The 19,643-nt window shown below is 39.6% G+C and overlaps 1 protein-coding gene across 1 annotated transcript in view; it reads right to left on the bottom strand.

The window, feature by feature from the left end:
• csmd3b (CUB and Sushi multiple domains 3b) overlaps nucleotides 1-10,039 on the bottom strand; it is a 289,126-nt gene extending 279,087 nt beyond the window's left edge. The window contains exons 1-2 of the mRNA XM_028596859.1: nucleotides 9,961-10,039; nucleotides 8,902-9,124 (exon numbers count right to left, since the gene is read on the bottom strand). Of these exons, the coding sequence (XP_028452660.1) occupies nucleotides 8,902-9,124; nucleotides 9,961-10,039 (302 nt within the window). The remainder of the gene's footprint in view (nucleotides 1-8,901; nucleotides 9,125-9,960) is intronic.
• Between the last annotated feature and the right edge of the window lie 9,604 nt (nucleotides 10,040-19,643).

The raw sequence follows: 19,643 nt of genomic DNA, 5'->3' as shown, positions 1-19,643 counted from the left end.
CTTAATTTACTTGTCTTCATTGTCTATTTGCGTCTGTTTCATTAAGTTGCAGTGCGTTTGCCCCGTCGGCCACCGTAATAACATAATACACATTAACTGATTTCAGACTAGTTGCACAAATTCTCCAGAGAGCGACAGAAATGCTATACCACACCCAGATAACACTTTCCCAAAGAGTTGTGATAAGTCACAACTGAAATTCTGGCAATCTGACGGTGGGGTAAGACGAGCATTATAGTGTAACTGTCACACTGCACTCTGTCCAGAGTAAAACAAAAGGCTGCCAGGTCCCTGACTAGCCCATTTGCTCTCACCTCTCCTACAGTCCTGCTTTCCTCCCCTGTGACCTCAGTCAGTCACTCACTGACCTGACAAATGCCCCTGCTTCAGTTCCTTCACCAGCCCCAGGTCCCAAGACTTGGGTGACATCTGACAAAATAAGACTTCAGGGCCGCTGTTTCCCCCCCAACCTCACCTATTCGCTTTCTTCCACGACATAGTCACATAATACATATTTGGTTGTTTTTGTCTTGAACTTGACAACATAAAAAAAAAAAAATCACCAAATACAACAGCAACAACCACATTGCTAAAAATGTTACACCTAATGCTAACATGTTAACGTTACCATTTTAATCCACAAGCAAGAAACAAAAAGGTAACGTTAAACTATGGGGGGAAAACCTAATAGGCCTTTAAATATATGCTAGCTGTGTAACGTTATACTCTATAAAGGACATACAACTTATGTTTAACGTTAGCCCTTCAAATTCAGAAGCCAGTAGCCTATAACCAACATAGACTGACGACATACTGACGATAGCTAGAGCTAGCAAACATTAGCTAGATAATACAGAAATAGCTAGCTAACGTTAGATGCAATAGCAGTTAATTAATTTTACAACAGGTAGCTAGCTAGTTAGCTAACTAACGGTTACCGAATGCTAGCTAACAACGAGTATACAACAAAAATTACACCATAGGTGGAGTAAGTTTCTGATCATAGTACTTACGAAAGTTAATCATCCAAATTGAAAGCTTTATTCATCCTCCAAAATAAATCTTTCACACCTGAACTGGCCCATGGCATGACATACCGCAACAAGCCGCAACATCTATGCTGCATTCAGGGGGAATTGGAACATTTGCACATTTCTAGAAATCTCTAGCTACATTATGTAAATAATGACATCAAAAAAGAATAATGAAAAAATATAAATAAAAAAGGCATCTCCTCCTACATTCTTTGAGTTTAGATGTTAGTAGTCTTAGTTATAGTCAGGCATTTAAACAATCTGTAATGTGTCTCCAGCAGTGCGCCATACTTTGTTGCAGTAGCCTAACTGTGTTTATTTGGTAATAGTAATTTCTTTCCAGAAGTATTGGAAGCATGTTAACATAACCCAAAACATACCTAGGCTACTGTATTTTTTTGTAAAAAAATGTATGTTCAGGATTTATAAAAAAAAAGACGTAATTATTTATTATATATATATATATATATATATATATATATATATATATATATATATATATATATATATATATATATATATATATAATTATTAATATAATTTTGATAACTGAGATTTAAATACTACTCTCTACACGTTTTTCCCCTCCAGTCATATCTTCTGCTTGCTCTGAGGTTAAGAGGGCACCACATTGAGTAGTTTACATGGTGGTGTTATTCACTTTTCAAGACTAGAAAGAGTCTTGCTTTTTACACACTATAAATAATATGCAGACCCAAACAGAATCTGCAGACCTTTATTTATTTTTTTTTAATTTTCAGCGGTGATCAAGAATAAAAATCTACGGAATTTAGCTGACTGTTTTTCTGCTTGGGTCGGAGATGTTTGAACATTCTGAGTTTTATTTTTAATTATTTTAATTTGTTGAAAATCTGCAGAAAATTCTGCAGAATTCTGCATCCACGTGGCCCTGGATATATGCAACAACCTCAAGCATACCCTTGCACTGATAGATTTTTTTCTCCAAGACATATAATCGTTGGAAAAAAAGTGCAAACAACAAACAACAATGGAGATATTTCAGAGATTAATGTCATATAAAACTTATATCAAATGGTGAACATTTACTGTGAGTGGTTGTTCAAAATAAATTGACCATAACAGTCTGCCTCTCAATCTGTCTGAAACCACAAATAAAACATTTAACACTACATTTAAGTCTAAATCTGTGTTGTTGACCTCTGTATAAATGTAATGTACAGACATTCTAACCACATTTCTAAGGATCAGGGGCTGAGATTATATAGATTGGAGCCAGTCAGACTGTTGACATGCATCTACACAAACCTAGTTTTACTTTAGTAAATGGTTTAAGAACAGATTTGCTTGCACAAAACAAACAAAGCCACTAGATGGAATGGACAAGCTGACAAACTGCATTGATCAAATATTCATACAGTGACCGGATACAACTTCAGTAGCTGTTTTTGCGAGCCTGACTTTGCAGTTTCTTGCTGTAAAACAAACTCTTGACATCTAAAGTGTGCACAAGTAAAGACAATAGTTATAATGGAAAGCAAGGTCTACACAAATCTTTGAATTTTGCTGAAAAAAAGAAACAATAATAGGATTAATAATATAAATTTGACATCTCAAAAGAGATAGTAAAAAGTCAAGTATAACCAGACATGACAATTATTAGGGCCTGTATATCTCCAAAGAAACAATATGGTAACCACGAAAATATGAATTCCTCCTTTTACCATTAGTTTCCATTAAAAACAATCCTAGAGCCTGTGCCTCTCACTTTACTAAACATTACATGAGTTAATCCTCTGTGTGCCCTAAATGTGTAAAATTATTTTATCTGTCTCGATTTTGTTTATAGCAGAAATGTGGGCTGCAGATACCTCCTCATTGAAGCATGTCCCCCTGGTTATACATTTTTAAATAAGACCAGATTTTCAGGTCTGGGTGGGAAGGTTGGTGTTTTTCACAAGAGTGTCTAAATGTAGGATTTCAGTAAGTGGTCTTTGAATTGCTCTCAATTATTTATTTAAGACTCCCCCTTGTTTCCTGTGAATTGATTCATTACTCTCCAAAACCCAATCATGACTTTATTTCAGCATTCTGTGACCCACTTTTTGTTGCAATGAGGGAGAAAGTGATTACCGTTTGACTTTATTTTGCATGTTGACAGCAATGACAAATAAGCATTTAAGCTTTTGTCAAAGCTTTTGACTGTCAACAACATGTCGTCAGTCCCACACACCATTGGGATCAAATCCTCAATCTGGTTATATTTCCTATTTTAATCCTGAAAGTCTGTCAAAGAAAGACATGTACTGTTTCTGCCATTGTTGCATTTCATCCATCTATCCATCCATGCTCAAAAACTTTCAGACGCTCACACATTATTAATTCCCAGACAGCTGTTAAATTCTCTGAGGTCTACTTTGTTGTCCTAATCAAGTCTTCCACTCAAACAATTTCTGTGCCACGACCTTACCAGGCATTCACATTTCCTATGGCAAAACATCAGTGAGTGACAGGAAGCCATTCATTTCAAATGGCAGCTTGTAACACAGGAAGACATCAGCTACAGCTACAATACGCATGGTGACAGGACAAAAGCAACTGAGGTGACAAGGGAAAGCAGTGTTATGTCGGACTTTATGCAAATGTTTACCAAACCAGGAAACAGTGCTTGTCTGTCAGCGTCAAAAGAAATGAATAAACAGCAATGATTCAACTTTTGGTCTTAGTAAATAAACACATGAATATGGTTGCAACAGAACACAACTGTTTTCATGAACAAACAAAGCCATGAAAATAACCAACACTTATCTGTGCTATAATTTAAGGTTATTTAAGCATGTTTTAAAGATCCATCCATCTTCATCCGCTTATCCAGGGTCGGGTCGCGGGGGGAGCAGCTCCAGCAGGGGACCCCAAACTTCCCTTTCCCGTGCCACATTAACCAGCTCTGACTGGAGGATCCCGAGGCGTTCCCAGGCGAGGTTGGAGATATAATCCCTCCACCTAGTCCTGGGTCTTCCCCGAGGCCTCCTCCCAGCTGGACGTGCCTGGAACACCTCCCTAGGAAGGCGCCCAGGGGGCATCCTTACCAGATGCCCGAACCACCTCAACTGGCTCCTTTCAACGCGAAGGAGCAGCGGCTCTACTCTGAGCTCCTCACGGAGCTTCTCACCCCTATCGCTAAGGGAGACGCCAGCCACCCTCCTGAGGAAACCCATTTCGGCCGCTTGTACCCTGGATCTCGTTATTTCGGTCGTGACCCAGCCTTCATGACCATAGGTGAGGGTAGGAACGAAAACTGACCAGTAGATCGAGAGCTTTGCCTTCTGGCTTAGCTCTCTTTTTGTCACAACGGTGCAATGTTTTAAAGATGCTGACATAAATTACCTTGACCTTCTTCAGTGTGGCTTTGTTAAGCACTTGCCTTATTATCAGAAATGACAAAAAACTGTTACTGGCATTTCTATTACATGATAAATGAATAAATGTTCAAACCAAAGGATAACCACAAGCTGAAAAGCCAACAACATAATGTGACAAATGACCAATGAAGACAATTAACAGACTTCATTTCAAAATGTCACACTGTCTGTTTAAGGGTCTCTTAGGATAAATCAAGCACACCTCAGGAGGCTCCAATATAATTCAAAAATGATTACTTACAAACACACTCTGTCTTTGCCTCTTAACTCTGCCTCTCTGTCACCCGTTTTCTTCTTCATCTCTATTTGTGACTCCGTCTTCACTGTTAATGAGCACGTTAATGTCCACACTGGTATCACAGGAACTGTTTCACCTAACACTTTAATCCCCTTAATTAAAACCTTTTTTTTTTATAAATCTAATTAATAAAACTCTCCCTCGAAGAGCTACAATGGAAATTGTTAGGACAATTACATATTTATTATGTCATATTTCTTCCAGGTATTCCCAACTTTGCAGTTGAGAAGACACATGGGATACCTTGTTTTTAGAACAAATTCACTTAAATATTATTAGCAATTAAAAGAAAGAATTAAAGATTTATAGTCTTTATGTCTTCAAAAGCTTTTGGAGGACAAAGTCTGCTTTTACCCAGTTGTCACTGACCAAAAAGCAACACTAGAATGATAATGAGGTCCTATGCAATATTAATGTGTTTTAGATGTTGGGGTTACAGTGTGTGAGTGCATCGTGGGTTTCAAAACTCTACAGAGATTATGAACAAGACTCCCATTTATCATATTTGTTTGTTGCACTCATATCATGAAGAGGGTGGACAGGTGAGACAAGACCCACCCAAAGTTCAAAACACTCTGTCACAGTCAATAATTCCAACTTCATACCAGAGTTAATTAATAATCGAGGGGGGATGAATTGTTATTTCACAGTGCTTGAATATGTTGTGTTAGCATGAAAGTCAGTTAATAATATGGATTATCAGTCAGATCAGACGTACGTTTCACACAAGTGCTCGATTGCTGTGCTGTCAACAGGCCAGGCTGGAAACGCAGCAATGGGGTGCCCTTTTCTCGTTTATAAAAATGTATCCATTGAAAAATCACTTTAAATCTTGATTAAAGTGTCAGTGGTGAAACTTGTCAATAGACGTGACCCTGATTGGATGAAAAGCAGCTTGTTCTCACTCCCAACTCTTAAATACTGACGATTGGTCAGTGGCTCTCAGCGTCGGATACCGGTGCAAAAATCACCCTTCAGCATCTGTATGGAACGCATTGGGTATAGCACAGCTTGATCGCAGCGTGGTAAGATGACGTAGTATTAAGAGTGACAATGAAAGACGCAAAATCCGCATAGGGAGATTGGTTGGGGTGGTGGATGGGTCAAACAACACAGCACTTTCACCCGGGAGACTGGGGTTCATGTCCCGTTCTTGTCCCGCTTCACTGAAATGTACATTTAGTAACCCCACCCACGTTCTTTTCCTAAACCTAACTGTCCCGTTTTTGTGCCGCATGTCAGTTAAACGAACGTCCTGACCCAGAGCGTCAAAAAGTGACGCCAAGAGTCCTGACCAAGCAAGTCTAAATATGACGAAATGGCGAAATAACAAACGACAAAGGAACCTGACCTTGATGGGAGTGAGAATGTGTTGTCTTGAACGTTTACCATAAAAAAACTGCCTGTACAATTTTCATACCTTTTTCAGAAATCATGCCATTGATTTTATGTTGTGTTTCAAATGGAGGAAATGATAGCCTGCTTTAGAGTACAGACGAGGTGAGTGTCAGTCATGTGACATTAGAAATTTGAACAATTTTGACAGATTGGACTAGTGTGTGTATTGTGTGTGCATGCACAAACATGTGTCTGTCTGTGTGTGCGCGCGTGCGTGTGTGTGTGTGTGTGTGTGTGTGAGTGATCCATGTTAATCTCTTTCCCCATAATTACCATTTTCTTGTTAATGGATCTAACCTTTTAATCACCATTTTGCCCTGTGTCCCAGTGCATGTTTGTGTGTGTGTGTGTGTGTGTGTGTGTGTGTGTGTGTGTGTTTTGCGTGCGTGCGTGCGTGTGTGTGTTGTAAGGAGCGAAAGAGAGACAGACAGAATGAGACAGCAGAGTAATTTGGCTTAACTAGAGGGCCGATCGTAACTATGCAGACCATAAATCTTCCTCACACACGGTGTGCACACGCACCGTATGCATGAATGCATGTGTGCACACACTTACGCAGCACATCATTTCCTGTTATCTCAGATAAGCAGGAAATCCTAATCAAGCAATAAGAGCATAGAGGGCATCTTTCACTTTCTCTCCTCCTATCTGTTTGTTCTCTCTCTTTTTCCTGCAGAATTGGGAAATCACATATTGTATAAAGCCAGAAAATGTCATGGTCACCTCACTCTATACTATTCTATTTTATTCTATTCTATTATTATTTTTGGTCCCTTGTTTAATTAACTCTCTATGGCAATTTGAGCACTAAAAGCCACAGGATTGTCCGAAAAAGGTTGATTATTGCAGCTGACTGATTAGAAATTATGCCTGTTGAACCAGAGGAACATGGTTCATTCCCCACGGCGAGAGAATTGCTTTTCAGCAAACGACCAAGTATCAAGAGAACTCATTTCATCTCTGCATGACCCACATACTTTTTCCTCAACTAAGCCAAAGCAGATTTTCTTGCTTAGCACTATGTCAGTGGTAGTTGCCTCACACTTGCCTAATGTTATTAAAGAAATCTATTTCTGACCTCGATAGAACTTGTTTGTGGCAAACCATGCTGGTCTTAGCATCTCTAGTCTAGCACAGAGTTGCCATCTTTTTTAGTTGTCTTTTCTTTTGTTGGGTGGATCTGATCTATAAGCAGAGATTCCTCCCTGGGTTTGTGCATCCATAACCAAACTGCCTTGAAGAAGAGGAGCCTCTTGGGTGGAGCTTTCCGTGGTTTCCGGTTGGATAATCTTGATTCCAAGAATTAGTTCCAGGTGGATTTTCACATCCACAGGATCCAAAATGAAATGAAGAGCTCATTCACAGTTGGTTTCTCATTTCTGTTGCTTCCACAGAATGACACGTGAGCAAGACAGAGAAGCCTCATCCAAAGATCAAACACAACAGCTTATCAGCATAGTTTCGAGTCATGTAGTGACTTGACGAAATATTGTCTCCTTCCCATAGCTAGCACGTATAATATATTGGTCTGTAATGTTTGGTTTGTATTGGGAAGGAGTAGTTGGAAGAAGAAGTATTCATTCATACCATTTTGCTTTAAATGTTTGGCTCTGCTTGGTAGAGCTTTCCAATTTTATTTTTAAATTTCTTTTATTTTATTGACTGATAAAAACAAGTTGTTGTTTTTACTCAGTAGATTTAAAGGTTACTGAATACCTCATACAACAAATAATTAAAAGTCTATGCAAAGGCTGCTTCTGTGTAAAAATATTTACTTCTGAAAAACTAGGTCACCTTAAAAGTTCTTAGATCCAGAGGTGACAAGGACCGTTTTGTGGACCAACTTGTGCAACAGTCAAAACCTAATCTCCATCTCATCACATTTTACAGTGAATTAAATAACTTAATAATAATTTAATTGCAGTCGAATGTGTATTGAGTCACAGACAGATGCTATTAGGCACTATTGATTGCCTGATAAAATCATAAGGCAAAGAGAGTTTAATAGCTTATCTGAAATGAGCTTCTTTCTGGGTATTGTGTCTTGCAAGAGGGGCTCGATAAACTAGTTCAATAACTAAAGGGAAGCCGCAGTGTCACTGATTGAGCCTGGGCAATTTGCACCCTGTTACTATACAAGGTCATTTGTTCCGCTGCAATAGTACTGAGAGAATCCAGCCCAGCACCGATAACATCTTTTCTATGTTTGTTGAAAAATATGTCGTTTGTCATTATAAAACAGTTGGTTTCCAAAAAAAAATGCATTCATACCAAAACTCCAAATATTGGATACATTCAATAATAGAACCAGTACATCCGTCTGGTTCGTTTTTGTTTTCAGTTTTCTTTTAAATTCATGAACCCTAACATTTGATCATGTAAACACATTATTTCATGACAACTCATCATCAGTTGGCAAAAAAACAAAGGAGTACCTTTTCATAGCTTCAGCTTAGACAACTGAAAACTGGCTGCACATCACTGGTGACCTAATAATAAACAATGGGCTATATGCCATAACAGGTGTTTGTGCTGTGTTTGCCGTGCTACTTTCTAATTGCGATTAGAGGATGTTGAACACAAATAATTTGCTGTGAAAGTAGTCCAATTAAAGTGTGTAAAATAAAGTTCTAATTTGTCTTACTTAACATTACTGCCATTACATTATGACTCATAGCAAAACAAAACAACAGAAAACTTCCACCTTGTCTTTGCCAGTTTTTTACATTTGCACACTTGTTTACAAGGAAAAAAAAAACAATGGTCCTACCTGGTTCTGAAGTTAGCAGGGTGTGGGTGTCCATCATACAAGGACAAGAAGTCATATTCTTCTTCTATGGCAAAGGACAAGAACATCAGCTGGATTCGACTTCCTTCCTCCCCGACAATGACCCAGGTGCAGTTCGCTCCATTAGGGTAGCCATAGGGAAAGCCTGGCGATTCTATACTGCCATTTCGGCCTTTCAGTGTACCGCCACATGTATAGATGAAACCTGAAGTGTGGGGGGGAGAGAAAAAAAAGATTTGTTCTTATCAGAAATTAAAATTGTGGCAAAGAACAGTTTCTGTGTTGTAGAGAAGAGGATAAAGAGACAAAAGAGAAGAAAAAGGAAAGGGAGAGAAATTATATATAAGGTTTAGAGATTAAAGTACACCACAAAACAGCACCGACAAGGACAGGATATTGTATGCGTGTCTTTGTAAGTAAGTAAGTAAACTTTATTTATATAGCACCTTTCACAGACAAAAGGAGTCACAAAGTGCTTTACAGTAAAACAAAAACAGAGCAAAGACAACACAGCTATATGGCTAAAAATGCTTGTCTAAAAAGATGAGTCTTCAGGTGTTTTTTAAAGGTTTCCACAGAATCCAACGCTCTCAAGGCTAAATCCATGTGCGTTTCTCTGTGCATGTAACAACTGCAGGGTACTCTCTCTCTCTCTCTCTCTCTCTCTCTCTCTCTCTCTCTCTCTCTCTCTCTCTCTCTCTCTCTCTCACACACACACACACACACACACACACACACACACACACGATTAGTTATACAAACACACCTTTTACAGGTAACAGCGCTAAAAAGTGCCAGTCTGGTACTGAAGCAAATTAATGCTTTACATCAATGTAGAAATAATCCACAAGTCAGCATGAGTGATACGAAGTAGGTCAGCCTGGGTCTGATATATCCTGGTTCTTTGATGCCGATGTAGGATTACATATTAATGGAATATATACTGTAGCTAGCGCCAAAACTGTTGAATCAAGTATTTGTCTGAAAGTCTTATACAGTAGCTCCATGGATCTGTAATTTGTGGTGCTGCTAGGAACATACTCTTATCCCCCACTGCGAGGGCACAGGGCAGGGTCTGTTTCAGAGCAGCACCCCAGGAGCTGGTACTAACATTCAGCATGGGGTGCTTGAACCCAGGTCCTCTGACTGTGGGGGAACTCAGTTGTCACTGAGCTATCCCTTCCTCATGACTAAAAGGCAAAATCAATAAGCGACCAGAGCATTCTCTTGGATTAACCCAGTGGGCCTGTAAAAGATCAAAAACTGGCTATTCCTTCGGTTTTGCTAACGGATTACTGACGTCAAAATGTGTGACAACAATAGGTCAGTTTTAACAATGCCTTTGAACACGACTTAGCAATTTATAACTGAAGGAAGTAACCGTTTGTTTCGGTATATATCTACATTGACTATGTCTATTTGGATGAAAAAACAACAGAGATATGACACAAACTCTTGCACACTCTATACAGCATCAAAGGCAGTACAAGATTTCTTTAGGGAGAGAGAGAATACATACAACTAGATGAGCTACAATAGGCTCTTCATCATGGCTCTGTATGTATTGGCAGGCTGGTAAGTGGAAGAGACAAGGAAAGAGAAGAGTAGAGGAGGAGATGCCAAACTAGCAAATACATCAACTGCAAAGACATTATGTTGATATCTTTTCTCTCTGCATAGTAAAGCAACCCAACATACAAAACATGTCACACCAGCCAACAATTAATGACATTATTTTCAATATTGGAACACATCAGAGAGCAATATCAGGCTTATACCATGGCTGTTTCAAAATCTCATCCATTTTCTAATGTTTGTTTATAGTCAGTTTAACTTATGTCTAGGTTTGTTTCACTGGTGAGTTAAGCAAAGCATGAATATGATTTCTAAGTTAAAATGGTGTTACAGCCTCCATTTAACGAAACAAACCCAGGCTCAAAAGGCATTGGAGGACGCAACATATAAAAAGGACGCAAGACACAAGGTTAACAATTACCCAACAAGCTTTATTAAATAATGGTAAAATATTCCCAAACATAGCAAACAAAGAGAAATAAAAAGGGACTGGAGACCCCGGCCAAAAAGAACAAAAGATGGAAAGACGCGGAACCAACCTCGCAATGGGCCATTGTTCCCCGTGTCTCCCCCTAAATTACCTAAAAAGGTCAAACTAATCCTAGAACAAACAAGTGAGACGAATAATCCAGCCCAAACTAACCTAATAAACTAAAATAACAAAACTCCAGCACCAAAGTGTGCATGGAGGTTGGGAAACACAAACCTGCTTGTGGAGAAAATGTTGAGGAGGAATCTCCTTAAAGGTCCTATGACATGCTACTTTTTGGAAGCTTTTATATAGGCCTTAGTGGTCCCCTAATACTGTATCTGAAGTTTCTTTCCCGAAATTCAGCCTTGGTGCAGAATTACAGCCACTAGAGCCAGTCCCACAATGAGCTTTCCTTTGAATGTGCCATTCAACCTAGCTCTGGGGTGCTTATTCCCTGGAGCCCTTATGCTTTTTGTCGCCCAGCAGTTTTCCTAGGATTAGGGTGGCACCTAAATCATGGTTGCAGCGGTCGTCGTGGTCCTGCTCCGCGCCCTGCTATGCCCTGCTACACTCTGCAGTGCCCTGCTACACCCTGCTACGTCCTGCTACACCCTGTAATGTCCTGCAGTGCCCGGCTACACCATTAACTATTACAACTACTATTTCTAGTCATAGTTCCATTATCTTTATTGTGACTATTATTGCCACTGTTCATCACGCCCCCAACCGGCATCGTCAGACACCGCCTACCAAGAGCCTGAGTCTGTCCAAGGTTTCTCCCTAAAAGGAAGGTTTTCCTCACCACTGTCGCGCTAAATGCTTGCTCTTGGGGGAATTACTGGAATTGTTGGGTCTTTGTAAATTATAGAGTGTGGTCTAGACCTACTCTATCTGAGCAGAGCAGGATACCCAGGGCTTGATTTACACCCATTGCCATTTCTAGCCATTGGGAGACCATAGGCAGGCTGGGGGAACTCATATTAATGTTAAAAAAAACTCAAAGTAAAATTTCCATGACCATGGGACCTTTAATAGTGTGCTGCTGGTTTGCTGTCCATGTGCCTCTGTCCCTTCACTCTCTGCCTTCTTATCACCTCCACCACTCTACCTGAGCACTGATTACACTCAGTGTGCAACAGGCAGAGGGAAGAGGGCAGAACAAGGGACACAGAGAGAGAGAGAGAGAGAGAGAGAGAGAGAGAGAGAGAGAGAGAGAGAGACAGAGGGAGAAAACAAGACAAACACCAGAGGCACATGTAACAATGGTTTATAAACTTTTGATGGGAACTGTGTTATTAGTCTCCAAATAGACAATATTAACAGACAGTAATCAGTATCTTCTGCGGTTTTGTCACAACTTAATATTACCATTGGAAAGGGTTGTTAATGTAGATAAGAGGAGTGTGTTGTTTTATCCTTTGCACTTCCTTTTACAGGCTGCTTGTACTGATAAATTAGAGGTGAAGCAAATTCTGCTGCTGTACTTATTCTAAATCTCTCCGGGTTCCAGAGCCTGCTAAATGCCTAAATTGTAAAATGTAAATGTAATTGATCTCCTCGGACTTTACGGTTCACATCAGGATCATTATCTTCTCCCTTTGATCTTAATGCTCCTTTTATATCAAACACACTACAGGTGTTAGATGAAAACCTTGCAGTGTCCAGAAGTGAAGTCAGTCCAGAGCATTTTTTTTTCGATGCTCTATCGATCCCCAATGGAGAAACTCTTCATTTCTTCCGCTCCACAGGAGAGTCAGACTGCAGAGTCAGCTCACAGAGCAGAAACCCTTGGAGCTGGTAGGGATTTAGTCTCATCCTGCTCAAGGACACTACAGCAGAGAAGAAAATTGCTGTTATTGTATTGGGCTTGATCCAATGTCTTTTTTCTGTGAGATGATGTTGCAAATCACTGTGTTGCAAAATATTTTATATAGTGGCGGTGTGTCTTTTTTGTCTGTTTTTTCCTCAATTTTATATCACTGGTAAAAGACAAAAATAAGAAGAATGCTCTACAATAGCCTTTGATGCTGCAGCAGTATGACTTTGGTGTATCATTCCAAGTTTAAATGAAAGTGCTTAATTGGAAATGATATGCTTAAAGTCATTGAACTCCTAGGTCTTAATTGGTCTCCTCTGAGTGCAAAGCTCAACTCAGAATGATCATCCCGCTGCCTTTCATGTTTATGAGCATTGTTATTTACCATGGCAGCCAGGGCCACAGGGACAGCAGCGTGATCCTGCTGGATGCTTTTTCAACCAATTATCCAAGACAGAACAAAAAAAAGTGTGAGTCTCCATATATGTGTGTGCCTGTGTGTTTGTCCAACTCTCATCTACCCAGACAATTCCAATACCATCACAGTGACAGATATAATGACCAATGGCAATCTGACCGGCAATTAAGGGCAGGTATCTGTTCATTCACAACCAATCAGAGCTGAGATGTTGAGAAACCGGGAGGGAGAGGCAGAGCCACATGAGAGCACACACAGACCTACACATCCATGTCACGTCTGATAGATTGTGCACAGCACAGCAAGAAAAGAAGCTTATTGAACTGCCATTTTAGCCCAGTTCAGAAATGGTAGATCCATGTGGTTCCCAACAGGAATTACATTTTATGAAGTTTAAAAGATTTATGCTCCACGAAGCAGTGGTTAACCTGAGGACAACAACTACTCCCAGTTAAAAAGAAAAGGCAGACTTATCAGAGCTTGTATCCAATGTGTTAGATTTTTTTAATTAAACTCTTTGTGATATAACAACCCCAGCATGTCCAAGATAACACTCAACTTTTGAATTAAATTGCTAATTTCAAATTTTGCTTCATTGATTATTATTGTTATTATTATTATTATTATCATAAAGCTTTGAGATATTATCTAAAGGTAAAGCCAGTTAATTTGATGCCTCAAAATGATTTAATTATCAAAATAATTGAATGGACTTCCTAAATATGAGGGTTTTTACTTCTATTAGTGCATGCACCTAACTATATAGTTACTTTACTTACTTATTTTACCACCACCTCATTTCAGATGGTATACTGTATTGATGAGGTTATCTAATAAGTCTGGCACTGAAGATTTCTTTAAACCCATGTGACTATAGTTAACACGATTTTGGAATTAATTTGCAATATGACCACAATATCATACCTTTCTTGAGTTGTTTTTAGAATAGAATAGAATAGATCTTTATTGTCATTGTTTTCAACAACGAAACACAGTTTAGCAGTTCCCAATATGACAGTTAAATTACAGACAAAAAAAAATATAAAATTTAAATAGTAAAATATGAAATAACAAAAAATAGTAAAATGTAAATAGTAAAATATAACAATCATCAAGATAATTAAACACGATGAGGTGGCACTATATACATCATATTATTACACAATGAGGTGGCACTAAATACATTATGTTTTTACTTTTTTTTTTAAGAGCAGGGGATCTTGCATGCTTCCATCTGAAGGAAAGCCATGTATTGGAACAGAATATTGCTCAATGGCTGTCAATATTTCCTACAGCCAAATACACAGATTGATTGATGCTTATGTGATGCCAATCAAGATTTTGTAACCCAGTCTGTTGACATGCAGCAGTGCATACACCAAGAGCATTGTGAGGACAAGTTACAGGATTAAGGTCACAATAGAACCTTATTACTGGAGAAGAATGATACATTTTTCCAGGACAAAGACAGGAACTCACACAAAGGCCTTATTGTGTCACATGTTACAGTCGAGAGGCTGCAAATTAAGCATATTATAAAGTGCAATTGGAACTTTATTTCAAGTGAAGATGAAATAAGTGAGGTGTTTACTGAAGTCCCAGGAGTGAGATGTTGTTATGCACCTACAATTAGACGAGTTAGGAGTTTTTTAACAGCTCCTAAACAGGACATGTAACATTGACGACCCAAGGGTAATATTCTGTGGTAATGGAAACTACCATGGGAATATGGTGAAAAGCAACATTTAAAAAAATAAAAAAAAACATAATTTAACAACATTTAAATGATCCCTCTAGTGGTTAAACTATGAATTAGCATTACGTGTATTCAACCTTGAATCAGGCCAATGATTCACAGGTACCTGGTGGTTCATGAAGTTATGACAAAAAACAAGGGGATGTTTCCAGTTCTATTTCCCAAACATAGCCACCGTAACGCATGCATTAGCACCTACAGGCAATTAAGAATCACTCAGTTTTATAATGTTCAGTAAAACACTTGTCATGTAAAATTGTTGACCTGTAATAAACCCCATAATTGTAGCCTACAGTTCACACGAGAAAATATAACTCAGTCCCTCACAATTTTATCTGAACTCAACAGATTGGAGGGTGTCGTAGTCTAAAATGCAGTAACTTCATTAAACTGAATATCTAGGATACAGGGTGGGGTGAATAAAGAGTGAAATACGGACAGAAGAACAGAGATAGAAAGCAGAATAAACAGAGAGAAAAGGACAGATTTCCTCCTCGTTCATCATTGGGCGATGCTTTAAAACTCATCACTCAGAGGGATAGAGGCGAGAAAGTGTAAAAGGGTCATAGAGGGAGAGGGAGAGATGGCGAAATAAAGAAAGAGAGAGGGGAGAGTAAAAAGAATAGAGAGAGAAGGGAGGAGGATAAAGAGAGAAAGAGAGAGAGAGAGAGAGAGAGAGAGAGAGAGAGAGAGAGAGAGAGAGAGAGAGAGAGAGAGAGAGGGGGGGAGAAACAGTGAGAAGGAGACAGGGGTAAAAGAGAGACTTCTAATTATGCTGACTACCAGACCGAAACTGACAGACATTCTATACACACACACACACACACACACACACACACACACACACACACACACACACACACACAGGGTCACAGGAAGACAGGCATACACAAACACACATGGAGGTTCACACAGACACACCATAATAAAAAAGGCACACATGCACACACATAAATACAGGCAGATTTAGGGGATATACACACAAATCCATGCAGTATTTCACAAACACACATGGAGTCTCATGGAGTCACGCATGCACGCACACACACACACACACACACACACACACACACACACACACACACACACACACACACACACACACACACACAAAGCCGTCTCCACAACTGCCTTACTACACCTTTTGTTCACCACACCCAATACAAACACATACAAAGTGTGGCTATACTGAAAAAGCATATATGCCTCTCTGTATTCATTTAATGTTAGTGATTATATGTTTTTCATGAAATTTGCTAAGGGCGGAGTGGTTTTGGCCAATAGAAGAGCAGGTGGGGGTCACTCTACTGTAATGTCCACAAACCAACACATGCTTGTGTTGAGTGTGAGAAGAAGCAGTACATTTTGCAATATGTTGGTAATACCATGAAACTGCGTCACCTCTTGGAATTCATAAATGCAGCTAATTCAAGATGATTACACCTGTCACCCTTAACAACGGAGACAACTACAAACTTTTCAGAGCCACCTTTAGAGTCTACAGGGCATGTGTGTTTAATACTAAAAAGACATTGGACTGAGTCTTACTTTAAGCAAGGTATTTTCCTTAAATAGAGATGCTAATTGGCAAACAGTAAAAGATTTGTGGTTGGTCTGTGTAGCTCCCAGGTGTGAATATATGCACTGGTACTAATGAGGAACAGGGTTTAGCTGGAAAAGAGCGTGCATGCTCAGCAAAACCTTCCCTGGATAAAGAAGCTTAAAGACAAAGAAGAAAATCTGCTTCTTGAATTGAGTGGATTTAATGAACCCTGGACTGCAATATAGGCTTGATCTCTTTCCTCAAAGCAATATCTCATCTTGAATGTCTGAGATAATACACTGCAGGAAAAAAGCACAAGCTTAACAAGTGGCTTATGCCGGGACTCGTCACATAATTTTCAAGACAGTCCAGTTTTTACAGTACAGTAAAGTTTTCAAAAAATGTAGTCAGGGCTACTTTTATGACTTCAATAGCACATCATCAAAGCTCTGTGTAACTGCTGCTACTAAACAACACAAGTCACTGGGCCTTGCTGTGTGGAGTTTCTAAGAACAAGTCCAAAATTGCCAGTAGGTATGAATGTGAGTGTCTGTTTGTGTTGGCCCTGTGACCTGTTCAGGATATTTTACAGCCTGCGTTAGGCAGCAATGAGTCTTTCTCAATTTCTCTGGGTCAAAAAATGTAGGCCCTACATCAGCTTCAATTATATCACTTTGTTGGTGCAGCAGGGGAGCAGCCGCAAAGGGCTGTAGCAATAAAACGCAGAGTAGTCGGTGGCCAAATACATAATAGCTTGTATCGTGGAGCACTGTGAAAAAGAAATTGCAAGCAACAGGATGGAGGAGAAAATGACTGCTGCGGATAAAACTTTCCAGAATTGTAAAATCCTTCCTCAAAGGATTGGAAATTGTGCGTGTGTCTTTCCATCAGACAAGCCATCAAAATAGATTCTGGTTTGCCATACCTGTAACAACTCATCCTACGGCCCCTTACGTTTTTTGATGCAGCAGTATGTGCCCTTAGGCAGAAGGCTAATGAATGCATACAGACTCCAGCCATCTCAAGCCTATAAAGACAGTGAGTGAAACAACATCATGAAGTGGTTATAATAGTTTAAACCAAACCACAATTGATGTATAAATGAATAAAAGCCTGCCATTGCCATACAGTAACATAATGTGACTTCCGACATCCTGATATAAGCTTGATGATTCTGAGGGGGCGAAATCAATTACTAAGCTTGTCATTTTCCACAGGGAGCCTTGTGATCAATATAGCCATTTCCGCATGGTGCTGACTGCTAAATGAGGAAACAGTACAATTACTCTATTCTTCATTTGAATGGGACCCACAGTACCCCCTCAAGGTTGCTGGGCGTCCCCAGCTCCTACTTGCGGGGCCAGCAATGTCTCCGTATGACACATATCTGTGTGGGTGTGCCCAAATCCTGTAATATAAAATATGACTCTCATCCTCAGCAGTGTAGTGACATTACACCAATCCAACTCTGAGAAAAATATGCTTTAAATCCCTTCCATTTCTCTGCCTCTCTCTCTGTGGTTTCCGTTTATCCATCTCTCTTTCATCTCTCTGCCGCTCTCTCTTCTTCTCTCTCTGCCTCTCTCTGGGGACATCAGTGATACCAGATTCTGTTAAAGGGCTATTCCTCTAATCTCATAGACTCTCATTTATGATTAAAGAATGGCTTTCCCAGTGGAACAAACTGACCAATCAAATCATTGCAGATAGACAAACCATCCAATCAGTATTCGGATCACAGCAGCACTCCAGCTCCAGGGGAAAAATGAGATGCGTATTTGTGCGCAAGCATGTGTGCGCACGAGTGCAGTGTTAGTTAATTTAAATGAGCTGTCCATGTTTCTGAAAAAATTGTTAATTTTCTTGAGGTGGTTTTGGAAGTGAGAAAGAAATAAAGATGGAGGAAATGGAGAGGAAAGGGTGGTGGTGGTGGGCTGGGGGGGGTGACATTGTGATAGAAAGGTAGTCACACTAAAAGCAAGAAAGGGTGACCAAATGAAGAGTGGAGTGGCGGGGGCAGACGGGGAGAATGAAGAAGAAATGAATGAAGAAAGAGAGATAACAAAGGGAAAATGCAATAGAGAGAGACAGAGCAAGAGAGAGTTAGCATGTTTGAAACGTCCCATTGGTTCCTGCTGTCAGGAACGCTTGTCAGCCAAGAATTAGACTGCTCCACGCTGCCACTGACTGACAGTCGGCCCGTGGTCTAGACTATACCCTGGAGTGGTTGAGGCTAAATAAGGGAAATGCCTAGAGAGAGACAGAGGGAACACACCAGGCTGAAAATCAATTTATAACACTGTCAGTCACAGGCAGAAAGGGACGACAGGATAGAGATAAGGATAGAGAAAAAGAGAGCAAGGACGAGACAAAGGGTGAGAAAAAGGGGCACATAAAAGGGAAAGACAAAGACAAGATTTGACAAAACAGTAAACAAATGGGACTGATCAAGAAAGGATGAGAGCAGAGGGGACTCTTTGTTATGTTGAGGGAATCAGAGAGAAGAGAAGAGGAAGTAGTGAAGAGGAGAGAGGAAGACACAGACAAATACAATCAAACATTCAGTGAAGCCACTGCAGGTGGCAGAGCCTCTTCAGATAATACTCCATTGTTGAGAAATAATCGGCAAATTAAAGGCCTAAAAAATGCTGGCATCAAGCTTAAAGCCTCTAGAACCACCACTGCTACAAATCATGGATATGTGATGGGAAACAATGGATTACTTTGTTAATGTTGACTGATCATCTGTGTCATGTTTAACCCACTGTTTAAATTCGCATGCTGTGACTGCATAACTTCTGATTTAAATATTAATAAGCTTACCTGAAATCCCCATTCATACAGCATTGTGCGATTTTCCCCCCTTGCTACTTTAAACACGCCCCTGGACTGACAACAGAGATTGTGTTTGAAGTGCACAAACATGTACAAAACAGATAGATTTTAAACTTAAAGATTTTTTTTTTTACTTTTATTTTGACACTTAATAGGCTAAAGATATGTTTACGGTAAAGCTGAAAGCTGGTAAAGCATGCTCAAAAAAATCAAGCTCAGTTGTTAATCAGCATTAATTTAACACAACATGAGCAGAAAATGTGTGAAATTGAAGTATGATTTATCCAGCAGGGTCAGCCCTTCCATTAG

This window comes from Perca flavescens, chromosome 14, assembly GCF_004354835.1.
Source record: "Perca flavescens isolate YP-PL-M2 chromosome 14, PFLA_1.0, whole genome shotgun sequence".
Taxonomy (NCBI): Eukaryota; Metazoa; Chordata; class Actinopteri; order Perciformes; family Percidae; genus Perca; species Perca flavescens.
The sequence above is the reverse complement of the archived record's forward strand: the minus strand, read 5'-3'. Positions and strand labels throughout refer to the sequence as shown.